Source organism: Sinocyclocheilus anshuiensis, unplaced genomic scaffold (genome assembly GCF_001515605.1).
Source record: "Sinocyclocheilus anshuiensis isolate Anshui unplaced genomic scaffold, SAMN03320099.WGS_v1.1 scaffold1827, whole genome shotgun sequence".
Classification (NCBI taxonomy): domain Eukaryota; kingdom Metazoa; phylum Chordata; class Actinopteri; order Cypriniformes; family Cyprinidae; genus Sinocyclocheilus; species Sinocyclocheilus anshuiensis.
In genome coordinates, this window is record NW_015552696.1 from 225,176 (window position 1) to 241,962 (window position 16,787).

The window sequence follows — 16,787 nt, forward strand, 5'->3', positions numbered from 1 at the left end:
TCGACGCGTTTCAGAAAGGCGGGGCATAGAGGAGAAACAATAATGTACAGTATGTGGAAAATAATGTGTTTTTTAACTTTAAACCGCATAAACATTTCATTACACCAAATACACAAAATAATGTTCTTTTTAGCAACATCATATGACCCCTCTAATATATTGTATCAATGCATTCTATGGCACCTTTAAGAATTTGTTTTGGCTTGACGTTTATATTTAGCCTAAATACAACTTTAGAGGATTTGTTGTGGAGAGAAGGAATCTAAAATAGCCTAATTGTGTTTGTAATGTTTGTAAGCATTTTGCTTTATTTACCAGTATTTTAGCCTACATTATTTCTGAATGTAATAATAAAATGTGACGTACAGCCTACTAATTTAGGCTGTTTTTCCTCTCAAAAGGCTTATAGAAGTAGCGTTTTTTTTTTTTATCCATGCTGCAAACATTTATAAATATCTTGAACGCCTACTTTAATGTCTTTAAAGCGTTGACAGTTTTTTCTTTTGTTTAATACATTTGGTCAAAATCTAGAAAAGGTGATGCTGTATTGGCTATGACTAAGCGCAAGTACCAGATCAAGACTCTCTTCGTGATTTTTTTTTCTTTTTGAGTAAAAAAAAGCACTGTACTTTATTATTATCGGCAAAGAAAAAGTTTTAAAAATAACGTTATTAACCAGTATTTTTTCTACTAAAATCGGAACGTAATAATACAGAGGAACGCAGGAACAGAAACGTTCAAATACCGATTTTGCTCGGAGTGAACCAATCGATTTTTTTAAGCCCTGCTTTATGCAGTTGATATCGGTATCAGAATCGGCCAATAGTTGTTTGTTCAAATCGATATCAGCCCAAAAAAAAATCCTATCGGTGCATCCATAGTTTCCATCAATCAATCAAGAAAAGAAAGAAAGAAAGAAAGAAAGAAAGAAAGAAAGAAAGAAAGAAAGAAAGAAAGAAAGAAAGAAAGAAAGAAAGAAAGAAAGAAAGAAAGAAAGAAAGAAAGAAAGAAAGAAAGAAAGAAAGAAAGAAAGAAAGAAAGAAAGAAAGAAAGAAAGAAAGAAAGAAAGAAAGAAAGAAAGAAAGAAACAAACAAACAAAGAAAGAAAGGTGGGCGGTATTTGATTTTGTTAACTGGGAATTGATTATATCATAGAAAGTGGGCCTTGCCAAACTAAACTGTCTTGCTAGCCAAGAAAGTAACGTTACAGCAATAAAGTCTCTGTCTCTCCTCCTCCATCTCTCTGTATCCCATTCCCACACATTCACTTCTGGCGCTTGGAGAAACATTAATGAACATATGCTGTTAGAGCAAAATAAATTATCGTATTATTATCAGAAAAGACCTAGATTCATGCACTATCAATCTTATATCCAAACTTCGGTTGTGATTTTTAAATGTTAATGTAATTCACACTTATAAACCCCAATTATATTTAAAAAGTGCAAATGTCAAATGAACTTGTTTACTGACATGAAAACGGTCTAAACTCAACGAAACAATAACTAAAGTACATTATAAACTTATTCAGTCTCGCTTCATCGTGCCAGACTAAAAGTTCTGACCTTTGTGTCATTATCAATGATAAAAACTCTGTTTAGTTGATGTGAGAAGTTCAGCGCTCCGTGCGGGCCTGCAGAATCCCCGCGGCTCGAGTGATCGGCTTACCCTCCAGCGTCACCTCCTTCCCGGCCTTCTTCAGCGCCTGCACCGCCGCGTCGTGCGTGGCGTCGCGGAGGTCGCTGCTGTTGACGGACAGGATCGCGTCGCCGACCCGCAGGGCTCGACTCTGATCCGCCGCTAAACCAGGGAAGATCTTCGATATGAGGATGGGCATACGGTTCTCCCGTCCCCCTTTAATACTGATCCCCAGCCCGCCGGACTCCTGCTTGACTATCCGAACCCTCCGAACCCCATCCGGGTCACAATAACCACTGGACTCCGAGTCGGACCCGTTGACCCGTTGTCTGTCGTATTGCCCGCGGCTCTGAAAAACATCTCGGTTCTGTTCGTTGCCACCGGAAACGCCGTTTCTTAACTGAGAGCTGTGCTCGGAGTGTCCCGCGGGCCCGCCGGGTTCGCCCTCCGCCGTCAGGGTGAGCGTGTCCCGCGTGAGCTCCGCGGTGACCCGGACCCAGCGGTCACTCAGCAGCAGGTCCAGATGACCCTGTTTCTCCGGGCGGGTCCATACGGCCATGATCAAACTTTAACTCATCCTAAAGTTTAAACTCGCTCGACACACCCACTCACACGCGCATTTCCCCAGAGGAAGGAACAGAAACAGATTTTGTGTCTATTAAAGAAGTTAAAACATCGGTGTATTTCTGCAGCGGCTTGAATCTGTGATCGCTGCACGATAAAAACTTTCAAATTAAAAACATCCTCAGATCGGACGGCGAAGATAACCATAAGATGTGTATGTACTTAATTATTCATGAGATGGGCGAGGATTAAAACTATTTTTCTTCCCTCCCCACAAAAAACGGCAACAAGCCCCTCTGCTGTGCTGTAATTTCACTAAAGTTAACTTTACGCTGGTGAAATCACTGTAACGGCCTTATTAAAGGACTTTATTTATTTTGTGCATTTTACTTTTGCTGGGAAGATTTTTTTTTAATTTTAATTTTTTTATTTTTTATTTTGTAAAAGGACACCACGCTGAATGATAACATACACTAGTGTTCAATAAAACGAAGATATAGATATAGATAGATAGATAGATAGATAGATATAATTACATATTTAATTAGCAAAAAATTTAAATAATTCTAAAGGCAAATCATGATTACTATCCATTTTATCTGTAATTAAACTTTACTGCATTGAAGTCAAATGTTTGGTAAATCAATATAGCACATATGTGTCAGCTGTAAATAATGTTGACTCTTCTCATCTGCTCTAAAGTGTTCCTCATACTCTAAATGGGTCACCTCAGCTTTTAAATGAAGCCCATGTACAGATTTTTACCTCATTACAGCTGCCATTTGGCAAAAGCTTTTCATCACTTGTGTTTGTGTGCAGGTTAGCATACAACTTAAGTCATCTTCATCATAAAAGTATTTCATTTTCTTTATGCAAAATATATGTTTTAAATATAAGTGGGTTTTTTTCTTATAATTTTGGTGTAAAAGGTTTCCCAAAGATGTTCTTGGCAAGTTTTAATATAATTATATTTATCCATATAGTCTTTAAAAAAAACACACACACACACACATAATATATATTATGATAATCACACAATAAGAGTATGGCACCCACATGTGGCCCTTGTGTGGAAACATCACATACTGGAGAGAGCAGTCGTTTTGTGGCATTGGTTTTATTGCAGATCTTACAAAATAAGAGTGAGTTAAACATGTGGATCAGAAGGCCACTTCATTAGTCTACCCAGAATTAGATACTATTATCTGCTTCATTCTGACCTTCACTTTCACAAACCAGCCTGACTCAGTCCCAAGGTAATTACATCACCCTAAATAGAGCTAAATCCCAAAGCAAAAAAATACATTTGCTATTAGATATGAGAAATATGCATTTACAGATGTACTGTATAAGCATGGACGGTCCTGGCTCAGTTATATAGCATTATACTCAAGCTAAAATCAAAGAAAAGATGCAAAAGGATTGTCTTTCTTCGTTAGCCTTCAAGCATTGTGTCCCTTGATCTATACATGTGGTGGTTAGATGTACATAGTGCAGGAGGGGAGATATTCACATGTGATCCACATCTCTACAGAAAGCGTGTGGTTGTGATGTGGGATGTGGATGTGTCGAGGTCGTCCTTTTATTGCGTTTGGGTGTGTTGTTGATGATGTCCAAGCTCCTGCGACTGGAGGAAATGACATCGGCCACAAACTTTGTGCAGTCCGAGCACACGCCTGCGGCGTACAGGTGGGGAAACTCTTCCTCCACATGCAGAGTGTCTGGAGAGAGAGCACAAAGACCTGCAGACAAACAGACAGACCTTTAGCATTTTCTAACGTCGGTTTAACTTTTGTATCATGCCAGCACTCCAGTTGACTGTAAGGGATAATGCATTCATGGCTAGCTGTGCATTAAACGATTTTAATGCACGACGTGGAGGCCAAGAACCACCCCACAGCTAGCCATGCATTATCCCGCTTTCTCTCTCTCTCTCTCTCTCTCTCTCTGTGTATGTGTGTCAATGCCAGCTTTTGCATGCGTACATTATTATGCGCATGTGAGAAGGAATACTAGTCTATTAACTAGCAAATATAATACCAAAGTAATGTCATCTACACCATATGTAAGGAAGGTACGAAAATTTTTTGCCACAACTGCCAATGGTACTTTGCATTAACTGAATCAAATGTATAATATATAGTGGACACATAACATGTAATCCTAAAAAAAGTTACTTTCCAACTTATTGATTGAATTCTGGTCCCTTTATGGAGAAAATAAGTTCTACTAGTTTAATTCTCTAAATCCCCAATCGCTAAGACAAGAAGAGATTAAACTGCTAACAGGTTTCATTGCTAATAATTACAGAAATACAATACTACATACAGGAGCACCATATCCACCCTTTTTATAAATATTCTCAAGTATTTCAGAGTGCCAGAGAGGATTTTTTTTTCCGGTTTGTCTTTATAATTGGCCGGCACATTTCCAGAACTTGTTTTCATATACAGTAACGACAGGGTTTTGTGTTGGGTTTGACAGGACCACACCACTGTGATTTACCTCCGGCATATGTTTCTGTTGTGGGCCTCAACAAATCATGTGGAGCAAAGACAAGAACCGCATGAACCAAAGCCAGCCATCTTTTTCAACCAATGTGTCAGAACTTTAATCTGGTTTTACTCAGATGTAAATCAAAGCCACCTCTAGGGAGAAAAGACCTCTGGCACACCTGTACACCTCAAGATCCAGATTATAAAGAACAAAACAATTAAGTTAAACAAGTCTCTTTGAAACAACTTGTCAAAAATATCCCAGAAAAAAAGTCAAACTGAACTTTAAAAGATTACCCAATCATTTTAGTAATGTAAACATTCTTTTAAAGGGACCATGTTCTTTTTTCAGTGAAATACACTTATAATCAACAATTCCTGCAACAAAACAGTCAGCATTTTTACCTTTCTCTAACATATAAGCCAGAATTGTATGGTTTAAAACAAACAACAGATGACAAACCATCATTCATTTTGAACAGAAAGTCACATGGGGGCTGTACAAAGTTCTGATCCTGTTCAGATTCAGAATTGTTCATTCCAACTAGTTTTAATGCATACCTGCCAGCCAATCAGAATCCAGTATTTAGACAGACCATGGTATAATGCACTTTATACAATACAGATTGCTTCAAACGTTATTAAACAGGAAAATAACTGCGCTGAAAAATTCCTCAACTATGAAATTAATTCAGTTTCAGATGTGCAGCTCTACAGACAACAGTGGCTCTATTCAGCTCAATTTAGTTCAGTGTTGATTTAATTTAGTTCATTAACTGTGTGAATGTCACAAAGTTCACCAGCTATGAAACAAACTCAAAGCATCTCTATAAAGATTCGGTTCCGTTTAATAACAGTGCAAAGTTCATCAAAACAAGAAACGAGGTCAATTTGACTACAATGTACATTATGCAATTGTCTTGTAAATGCATATGTCACCTTTGAGCAACAGTCTGTGTAAATAAGCATAATGTCAGATACAGCTTCTGGCTTTTTGTTGATGTTGGAAAAATGTTATCGGTAAGTTCAAAGCTGTGACTTTGTTACTAATGTAATTTCAAAGCTAATTGCTGGCCAGCATAGACGGGGTGGAATGTGGCTGTATATATTTACTCACTTATAGACTTCACTCTTGTGACTCTTCGCACTGCTGTGAAATCCCACAGTGTACACGGGAATGTGTGCCATCTTTTTGTATGGAATTTCCATCTGTTAAAGGGACAAAATAAAGCACTTGTGGAGTTTGTGACATTGCTTCTACTGTTGAAACGGCAGTGTGTAATAAAAATTAATTTAGAAAAAGAAGCCCTAAAGCACTGGTCCTCAAATGGTAGGAGAGCAGAGGGGTAATAACTAATAATAGAAGAATGCAGCCAACCATATAATCAATGCATAGTTAGCAAAATAAATAAGCTTATTAACTTTTGGAGGAAAGGTTTTCCCGTATCACTTGTTACTGACGTCTGTGAGGCTGTGAGTCCAATCCAACTCTACTGTACTTTAGATTAAATCCATCTGTTACTTGCTAGTAGCAAAATGCAGATGCCAACATGGAAAAGTTGTGTGACAAGTCATGATATGTGAATGAGTTACTCACTGACAATGTGAATGGTATTTGTTCTGTTTTTACAGCTGTATTGAAGCTGGGTTTAATTGCTCAGTGTTTTTGTAATTTAAAACTGTTGTTAAATGTTTTGGAGATAATCTGAACTCACTGTTCAGCGATTTACACCCTATAAAGTAATATATTTAAAATACATTTATTTCATACTAAGTATAGTTTAAATCTATTAAAACATATATACTGTCTGACATATCGCTTGAGACTGATATAAAAATTATAACTAAACTTTGTTTGGAGTACTACTTGTGCACAATGCACATTTCTTAATATTAAGCCTAAAATGTGTTTTAATACCACTACTGATGAGGATTGTGGGATCTTTGAATAATATGGATCTTTAAATGCAAGAAATTTAAGTGCGACTAAAGTTTACTTGCAATAGCACACTCAAATATACTTCAGTATATCTTTAGTTGGACTTCAGCACTATTTCCTCACAATTAAAGTGCATTAAGCACAAAACAATTTAGCAGACTTTAAGTGTGCCAGTTTAACATACCAACAGTACAAACGCACTGTTTCTGGAGTTTGTGTCTTTCTCACTGTAGTTCACCAGAAAAGACAATATCATGCTATTCATTTAGCATATTATTGAACATATGTAGTTCATGGCCATAAACTAATGTAAATGTTGATTTTAAGAACAAGAACCAATTATCAACTTGCAGCCATAAACTCATTTATAGTGAGAACTACCTCATAATATGTGGCTGGCCGAGGTTGTAAAGTAATATGTAACCCAGGCTCAAAGATATGTGTAGTCTGAGTCAATTATGAATACAGTTAAGCTAAATAACTAAGTAACGTAAAAGGAAATTATAGGATAAAAGATTAAATGTATATATATTTCCCATTAGATATGGATTACTTACAATGTAAGATGGGAAGTAAATAATCACATGTAAAACTTTAATTTTATTTTGAGCTCTAGGTCTGTGCTGCGCAGGTGAGCAGCCAATCGAGTGTAATTAGGTCAAGCTGACTCCGCCCTTGGGGAAGCTGCACGCACGGGAGAGAACACGCGAGAAGACAAGTGCGAGTTAGAAGCTGCGTGAAATCTTGATTTATTAGATTTTATTGAAGTACGCCTGCTAAGAACAAACTGTGTAAGTTATTTTGCAGATATTTTGTTGATAAATAAGTTGAGTAGTTTGAAAGAACTTACTTATATCCTGTTGATCCGTGTGACCGTCGTCGCGCTGAAATCCAGTAGGCCATCGTTGTGTCATCGGAAACCTGAAAAAAAACAAGAAATATAATTAATACACAAGGGAATCAGTGAGTTAAAAAATGTCTATTTAGTATGCATGTTGGAATATAGTGATTCAATGGTGTATTGATGTGTTTGGAAGGGAAAAATGTTCAGTGAATGTATACATTGTCATAAGAAAAATATGTACAGAGCGGTAAAGATGTGTATATGTTGAGTGAAATGTATGTGAAGTGTGGATTGATTGAGGATTTCATTCTGTGTGTGTGCACAGGCCAGTTTTGTTATCTTAGAAATCTAGAATCTGGATCCTTCAATTTGTGGACTGCACTGATATCAACACTTCAGTTGTGCACCGTGTGAAGATGGCGAGCCAACCGTAAATCGACCAGAAACATCTATCTTTTGTCTCCATGGACATCTGTATCACTAAGCCAACAAAAAAAAATATTTCATTGGATTCTTGAAGGTTTGGAGTATCTAATATTTTCTTTCGAGCACTGGATCACTGATTATAAGGAACTGAGGACGGAGAATATCATTCGTTATTATTTAGACTGACATTTTCTTTTGAACTGTGCGTTCTAAGAGGTACGATACTACATTGATATGCATTCATACACTTTTATTTTGTACAAATAAGTGTTTACAGTGGGAATTTGTATGTGTGACTCCATATAAGTACTGACATTTGGGTTTATTACTTTATATTTGCTGATCTTGAGTATATATTTGAGTTGTGTGTATATAAGAAAAAGAGAAGGAGGGTATCAAACCTGCAATAGAACATTTGAGTACAATTTAATTTATTTTGGAGGAAAGAATTTCCTGTGTTTAAGGTTTTAATTTCAATTCATTTTGGTTATTTTATTTGGTTGGAAGTCAGATTTTAAAGCTGATTGATACATTTATTTCAGTTTGCATTTCTTTTGGTTTATTTACTTGTTTTGCCTTTATGTAGTGTCATCGACATATTCAACCGCATATCCTGTCAATTCCCCTGAAAATCATTCTACCCTATATAAATAAGCGCATTAACATCATATGTGTGTGTGTGCCTTGCCTCTTACGAATTCTTGCGTCTTCTGATTAGATTCTGATTGACTTACAGTGTACCTGCAATAATCATTTAAGCCCTAGTGAGTTATTGCTTATTTCCTCTGTGAGTTAACCCCTCTGCTTAAATCGCCTAACGGGTTACAAATATCTTTATGAAACGAAACACTGAAAATTGTCAGTGTTCTATAGTGTGAAAAACTTACTACTAGCGACTGCTACTAAGTGATGCATGACTTTAAATTAAATAAACATTTAGCACCTTTGCACTACAAGAGCTACAGACAGACCTAAAAGAGAGAGAGAGAAAAAACACATTAACTGTGAGATCAGAAGAGCGAATCGAACAATGTTAATATTCCACACTGCAGGAAATATTAATGAAAACGAAACCGAGACCGTTTACACAGGAGGCACGTGGACGGCCATGAAAACAGTGGAAACTTCACCCGACAACAGCAGCATAGCTACAAAACAAAGATGAACAAAACAAAAAAATGAGCACTGTTTTCTTTAGCTTGTTGGACTGAGCATGTGATTGTGATCCATACAGATATTCACACCTTGCCTTTCTTCAGATTGTTACAAAGCTCTTTGTTCTGCATGTATTTCTCCATCTCAGCCTTGAAGAGTATCCGCCGAACATTAATGACTTCATCCACAGTTAAGGCCAGACTGTCCACTGGATGACTGAACTCCTCCTGTGTGTGAGGAAGACAAAGAAGACGACGCGGATCCTTGTTCACAATAATGTAGGCCACTTATGGTCACTATGGGGGAAGTTTTGTCAAACGCTTCCTGCTCATTTTAAGAAATGAAGGAAACTGTTGTCTATAGTAATTGACAGCATGTCACAGATGCGGCCCACTATATTGCCTTTGTAACCGAGGCAAAATACCAACACCACTGACCAGTGTTGGGGGTAACGCATTACAAGTAACGCGAGTTACGTAATCAGATTACTTTTCAAGTAACCAGTAAAGTAACGCATTACTTTTTAATTTACAAGAGAATATCTGAGTTACTTTTTCAAATAAGTAACGCAAGTTACTTTTGGTGTTGCCGTGGTGACAGAAATCAGGAGTAAGTGCAGAGTGCTGTGTGTGAATGTGATCTTACTGTAGTTCTAGACTAAATATGAACATGTTTACTCATCTCACCTGCACACAAACACATTCAGTGTTCCTCAAAATCAATAAAAACAGTGCAACGCAAACTCAGAATATTATACAAACCTGCAATAATTAAATTTTTTTTATTAACCAATGTCTTTGCTACTGACCTTCGATGATCCAATTCAACCGTACTAACAAGCAAAACTGACGCATTTGTGTTTAATTTTTGTTATTGCTGAATAGTGTTGAACTTTCTTCTCCTGCGTCATATTCTTCACGAGATTTGTTTGAGCTGCGCCCTCTACTGTACAGACGTGAATTTACATTTTCTTCAGCCTGAGGCGGATTCATTTCGTTGTTCTTTGTTGAGAAAGGGCTTTTACATTTGTAAAAGAAGAACGTTTACATTAAAAACAAACAAGCGAGCCCTGCCCAGATTTAAAAAGCAACTCAAAAGTAACGCAACGCATTACTTTCCAGACAAAGTAATTAAGTAACGTAATTAGTTACTTTTTTAGGGAGTAATGCAATATTGTAATGCATGACTTTGAAAAGTAACTTCCCCCAACACTGACCATCCACTGATGTCTGGAGAGTCTGTCAGATGCAGCAGCATCACAACGTTTGTCACTGGAGCTCAGGGAAAGACATGCGGACGTGGGCCTCCTGTCAAACACCGGGAACGAGGCTGGACACAGAGAGAAAGACCATCAGGCATCTCAGTCTAATCATTCAGAAAGGCCGGGTTGATCTCTCTCCATTTTATTTACTTTGACCAGTTTAAGAGTTCCATTTAGTGTTGACACTCAATTTTCTTTATTTCAGCATAGAGCCAGATTTACTAAACAGGGCAAATTAGCGTGAGAGCGCAATCCCTTAAAAGCACCAGTCTACTGACAATACGCACATTAAAGAACACAGATCATTTACATAATGACCAGCGCAATCCACCAAGAACGGCGCAAATGAGCATCTGCTTTAAGACTTGTTTTTTAGTGCGTTAAATTAAGGCACGAATACCAGTTACAGGTTTTTTTTTCAACAGCTTACACACAAAATCTTTACTTGTCACACAATTTCTGAAAGCTGACACTCGAACACCAGAAGCACACACCAAATCTGCAAAACCATACGCTAATTCTCGGCCTTTGACTGCAGTTTTCATTTTCATAAAACACTTTTTGCAAAACACAACACAATTCTCTATGTAACACACAATAATCTATCAGGAATTAATATTATGGCAAAGGTGTTTGCAAATGGCAGAGTGCTGTGTGTGAATGTGATCTTACTGTAGTTCTAGACTAAATATGAACATGTTTACTCATCTCACCTGCACACAAACACATTCAGTGTTCCTCAAAATCAATAAAAACAGTGCAACGCAAACTCAGAATATTATACAAACCTGCAATAATTAAATTTTTTTTATTAACCAATGTCTTTGCTACTGACCTTCGATGATCCAATTCAACCGTACTAACAAGCAAAACTGACGCATTTGTGTTTAATTTTTGTTATTGCTGAATAGTGTTGAACTTTCTTCTCCTGCGTCATATTCTTCACGAGATTTGTTTGAGCTGCGCCCTCTACTGTACAGACGTGAATTTACATTTTCTTCAGCCTGAGGCGGATTCATTTCGTTGTTCTTTGTTGAGAAAGGGCTTTTACATTTGTAAAAGAAGAACGTTTACATTAAAAACAAACAAGCGAGCCCTGCCCAGATTTAAAAAGCAACTCAAAAGTAACGCAACGCATTACTTTCCAGACAAAGTAATTAAGTAACGTAATTAGTTACTTTTTTAGGGAGTAATGCAATATTGTAATGCATGACTTTGAAAAGTAACTTCCCCCAACACTGACCATCCACTGATGTCTGGAGAGTCTGTCAGATGCAGCAGCATCACAACGTTTGTCACTGGAGCTCAGGGAAAGACATGCGGACGTGGGCCTCCTGTCAAACACCGGGAACGAGGCTGGACACAGAGAGAAAGACCATCAGGCATCTCAGTCTAATCATTCAGAAAGGCCGGGTTGATCTCTCTCCATTTTATTTACTTTGACCAGTTTAAGAGTTCCATTTAGTGTTGACACTCAATTTTCTTTATTTCAGCATAGAGCCAGATTTACTAAACAGGGCAAATTAGCGTGAGAGCGCAATCCCTTAAAAGCACCAGTCTACTGACAATACGCACATTAAAGAACACAGATCATTTACATAATGACCAGCGCAATCCACCAAGAACGGCGCAAATGAGCATCTGCTTTAAGACTTGTTTTTTAGTGCGTTAAATTAAGGCACGAATACCAGTTACAGGTTTTTTTTTCAACAGCTTACACACAAAATCTTTACTTGTCACACAATTTCTGAAAGCTGACACTCGAACACCAGAAGCACACACCAAATCTGCAAAACCATACGCTAATTCTCGGCCTTTGACTGCAGTTTTCATTTTCATAAAACACTTTTTGCAAAACACAACACAATTCTCTATGTAACACACAATAATCTATCAGGAATTAATATTATGGCAAAGGTGTTTGCAAATGCTTGCTTTTGAGATGTGTTTGTGATATTTTGAATGAAATATACATTGATGAGCGCAAACCTTAGTAAATTGTGTTGCGTGATTCATTTAAATCATTGGTCTCAAACTCAATTCCTGGAGGGCCACAGCTCAGCACAGTTTAGCTCCAACCCTAATCAAACACACCTGATCCAGAGAATCAGTGTCTTCAGGATTACTAGTAACTTCCAAGCAGGTGTGAGTTGGCGCTAAACTCTGCAGAGCGGTGGCCCTCCAGGAACTGAGTTTGAGGCCACTGATTTAAATACAAATGCATATGCAAAAAAGGTCAGCCGCAAAAATGACTGTGTCCACATCTTTTCATCACAAATTTTTTACAGTGTGCCTTTGGTAAATGCTGACAGTAATTTTTAAAGCCAAAAGACAGTTTGCGCAGATACACGCTGTTAGTAAATCTGGCCATTAACCTTAAAACTACTTTCTGGCAAGGCTTTCTTAAGTTAAGTCACTTTTATTTCCATAGCACTTTTAACTAGATACAGATTAACAGGAAAACAGCAGAATCAATTACGGAAACTACACTATGAAGTTCGGATTCTGCTTTAAAGCAGCTCTAAAAGACAATTGTGTCATTATTTGACTCAAAGTCAGTTGAGTCAGTGTTGGTTTAGTTCAGATCGACAACAGTGTGAAGTTCATCAATCTGCTATAACGCCACTAACAAAGGACTCAAAGAAAGGCGGTATGTCTGAATGTGGGGCAGATTGGGATTATCTGAAATGTAGACTATATAGACTTTGTGATCAGAATCTGTTCACATCTGTTCCTCATATAATATGTAAAGATTATTACTCCACAGAGATAACGGCAACAAAGCAGAATATAAAATTTGGCTTTTGGATAACTTGTTTCAAACAAAACTTGTAACGAACCTGGCGAACTTTGGAAAATCCAGTTATGATTTATTCCTCAAAAGTGCTCACCGTATCACCAGCTGGACTGATAGAGCTCGCTAGATCAAGTTTTATGTGTAATGTGCATCAGAGAGTCAATAGCAGACTGTCAGCTGTGCATGGTATTAGGCTGAGGCTAAGTGCAAATGCAGGTATACAAGCACAGACACAAATTAAACGTCTTTAAAAGTCATATTTCTATTCGAACTGAGTTGACCTGAAAGCAAAAACTGAAAAGAAGATGATAATGTCAGTGTTTCACCCCTTGTATCAGCACCGAAAATGCAAAACCTACTTGTATTGCATTTATAATTGGAGTTTGTAATAATCTGTGTAAGCAGGTCTAAGGAGTAACTAGCTAAACGTTACCTCACTGTGACAATACTTCACATGCTTTTAAGCAACCAGTAAATGTCTTTAAGCTTTGCAGCTACCAGTTCATTCTAGCAAATCAGTTAGTTCATTTCAATTAACTGGCTCAAAAACAGAACTGCCTTCCTTTCATCACAAAAGCTTTACTTGAAATAAACATTTGGTTAAATACTGCTTGTTACATTAGTGTGTTTTCAGTGTCATTAGTTGCATTTAGTGTAAATTTATGTGTTCAAGCTTGATGTTGACACTCAGGTTTTTTTGCCAGAAAAATACAATTTGATATATACACTCTAAAAAATGCTGGATTAAATACAACCCAGTGCTGGGTAAAATAGGGACAAACTTTTTTGCCATTTTTGCTAGTAATTTGTTGTGTGCGAAGTACTATATTAGTCAAAAGAGTAGCTTGAACGTAATATAACCACAGGGTTACACTTTATTTTAAGTAGTGCTAATCGCGATTAATCGCATTCAAAATAAAAGTTTTTGTTTACATACTATATGCATGTGTACTGTGTATATTTACTATGTATATATAAAGACACACACATACAATATATATATTGAAAATATTTACATGTATATACATTTATATATTTATATTCTTATATATAAATATATTTAATATTTAACAACATATTTTTCTTAAGACATGTGTGTGTCTTTATATATACAATAAATATACACAGTACACACACATGTAAACAAAAACTTTTATTTTGGATGTGATTAATCTCGATTAATCATTTGACAGCACTCATTATAAGGTGTCCTTGTTACAGTGTAATTATACATTTAAGCACTGAGTAAAATGAATTAACTACTTGTACTTACTATATGGTTAAGGTTAGGATTAGGGTTACTTGCATGTAATTAATACATTTTTTTAGTTATTTTAATAGTAACGTGTAACAAGGACACCTTAAAATAAAGTGTTACCTAGCACAGTTAATCTTACTTTGTTTAGGTCCATTAGGTCTCAGGTCTGACCTTGATAGACGTGTGGTGGCCCGACGCCCGTCAGCGTGTGTGATCGAGGTCTCTCTCCTGTGAGCGGCCATGCTTCTGACATCACTTCCCCTCTGAGCTCTTCCAGGTGGTGTTCGGAGAAGGAGCGATCTCTCTTCAGAGGTGTAGGAGAGCTCTCCACCCGTCTGATATCCATGCCGTCTGGAGAGTCCTCATCCTCCACCAACAATACAGAGCCAACCATTACAATTACAAACAATTTACACATGAAGTCAAGGAGATCTACCAAACCAGCTTGTACAACTCAAGTAAAAAAGGTCACTTTATTTTAAGGTCCAATTCTTGCTATTAACAAACCATTAACTACGACTTTTGCATCACTAAACTGCTTATTAATAGTTAGTAAGGTAGTTGTTAAGTTTAGGTATTGGCAGGATTAGGGATATATTTTTTATTAAGTACTAATAAACAGCCAATATGTTAATAATAGGCAAGGCAAGTTTATTTATATAGCACATTTCGTACACAATGGTAATTCAAAGTGCTTTACGTAAAATAATCATAAAAACTATAATCACAACAATAAAAACAAGGAATTTAAAAACGTTTAAAATGATCTGACAATTGATTTAAAATGAATTAAAACAGCGATTACATTCATAAAATACAGTGCAATCAGTTCGGACGTAGCACAGTGCTCATTCAGTAAATGCACAGCTAAACAGATGAGTTTTGAGTCTAGATTTAAGTTGCTTATTAGGTTAAGTTGCTTATTAGGCATGCTAATAAGCAACTAGTTAATAGTGAGAATTGGTCCCTACACTAAAGTGTTACCATAAAAAAAAAATATTTTGGGAAATCTTCTTCAAGGCTGTTGCAAGAGCAAGATCACAGAAGTAATGCTGACTGCACTGAAATCTCTCACCTCAAACATACTCATCTCCTCCATTTCTGCCAGTGTTGGAGCTTTCAGAAGAACACGTGTGTGAGACAGTGGGCGGGACCCTGCTCCTGTGATTGACAGGTCAATGCAGGAAGTGGATTTGATGTCACATTGGCAGGTGTGCGCCAGACAGGGTAACGAGCCAAACGCTGAAGAGTGACAAAACCGTGCTGTAAACAGCCTAACACACGACAAGAGAGCTAAAGAAGTAATGGAGGAGCGCTGCTGTTTCTAACACTGTGGCATTGTGGGTAACGTACATCTCTCTGAACTGGACGGCTCCACAGGTCTGAGTTTGTGATCTTGTCTGACCTCGGCCAGGACTCGATCATGGAGCGTCTGCTGCCGCTGAGGAGGAGGCAGGCTGCGCTCGGACACCTGCAGACGTCACCACAGTCTTTTTGGTGCTAAATTTAGCAACTTTTCAGACTACCCTAGCAACCTTTTCTTCCAAAAGCACCTGGCTACATTTTTTGCAATTTTTAAAATTTATTTGGCTACTTTTAGCCACTTTTGATAAGTGACTCAGACAATAAAAAGGCACACATTTTCCATCCAAATTACACAAAAAGAGGAAACCAAAGATGCATAGCAGTACACACATCTTTGAGTTAGCTGCTATTTGCAATTGTTCAATTTAATAATAATAATAATTTAATAATTGTTCATTTATGATACACTTTGTTAGTATCGATTGTTGATCAGTTAGTACACTGTAAGAAAAATGGAAAAGTTACTATCATACTAGTAATTTTCCAGGATATTATCCATTGTAACCCTGTAACCCGAAAACACAATGCGTAATTTAAAACCAATACGGAAAATTCTTTCATATTAACATAGTAGATTGTGCCCTATTTTTCACAGACTTTTCTTGGAGTGTAGCATACTAACTAACTACTAATACACTGCTTAAAGCATAACTGTTGAGAATGTGTAGTATTACTAGTTTACTAAAGCAATAAGCGCCAAGAAGCCGTGGTTTACAGTGAATTTATAACAGCTAAGGGCCGTTGTTAGGTACGACGCAAAGCTTTTATAAAACGCTTATTGCTTTTATAAAACGGTTATTCCATATATGTAGTAAGGTTTCACAAAATAAAACAGAGCAAATAAAGTGTAATGATATTAATAAAAACAGTATTCTTCCACCAAACAATGTAGTTCCTCAGAAACAGTTGTGGTTGCAACAAAGTGGTTAATCAGAATCAAGCACCGGAACTCTCCGTTTTATAATAGCTATTAAAAAAAATAAAAAAATCATTCAAAAATGTGTGTGTTCAATAATTCAATGTATTTAAAAATACAGTTATTTAT

General features: G+C 37.0%; 1 protein-coding gene and 1 pseudogene across 1 annotated transcript in view; both read right to left on the reverse strand.

Annotated features, from left to right (window-relative positions):
- The window catches only part of LOC107667670 (beta-2-syntrophin-like), a 22,700-nt gene extending 20,287 nt beyond the window's left edge, over positions 1–2,413 (reverse strand). The window contains exon 1 of the mRNA XM_016459398.1: positions 1,669–2,413. Coding sequence (XP_016314884.1) covers positions 1,669–2,197 — 529 coding nt within the window. The 5' untranslated portion in view covers positions 2,198–2,413. The remainder of the gene's footprint in view (positions 1–1,668) is intronic.
- Positions 2,414–3,665: 1,252 nt separating this feature from the next.
- Positions 3,666–16,787, reverse strand: part of LOC107667679 (protein spire homolog 2-like) — a 36,511-nt pseudogene continuing 23,389 nt past the window's right edge.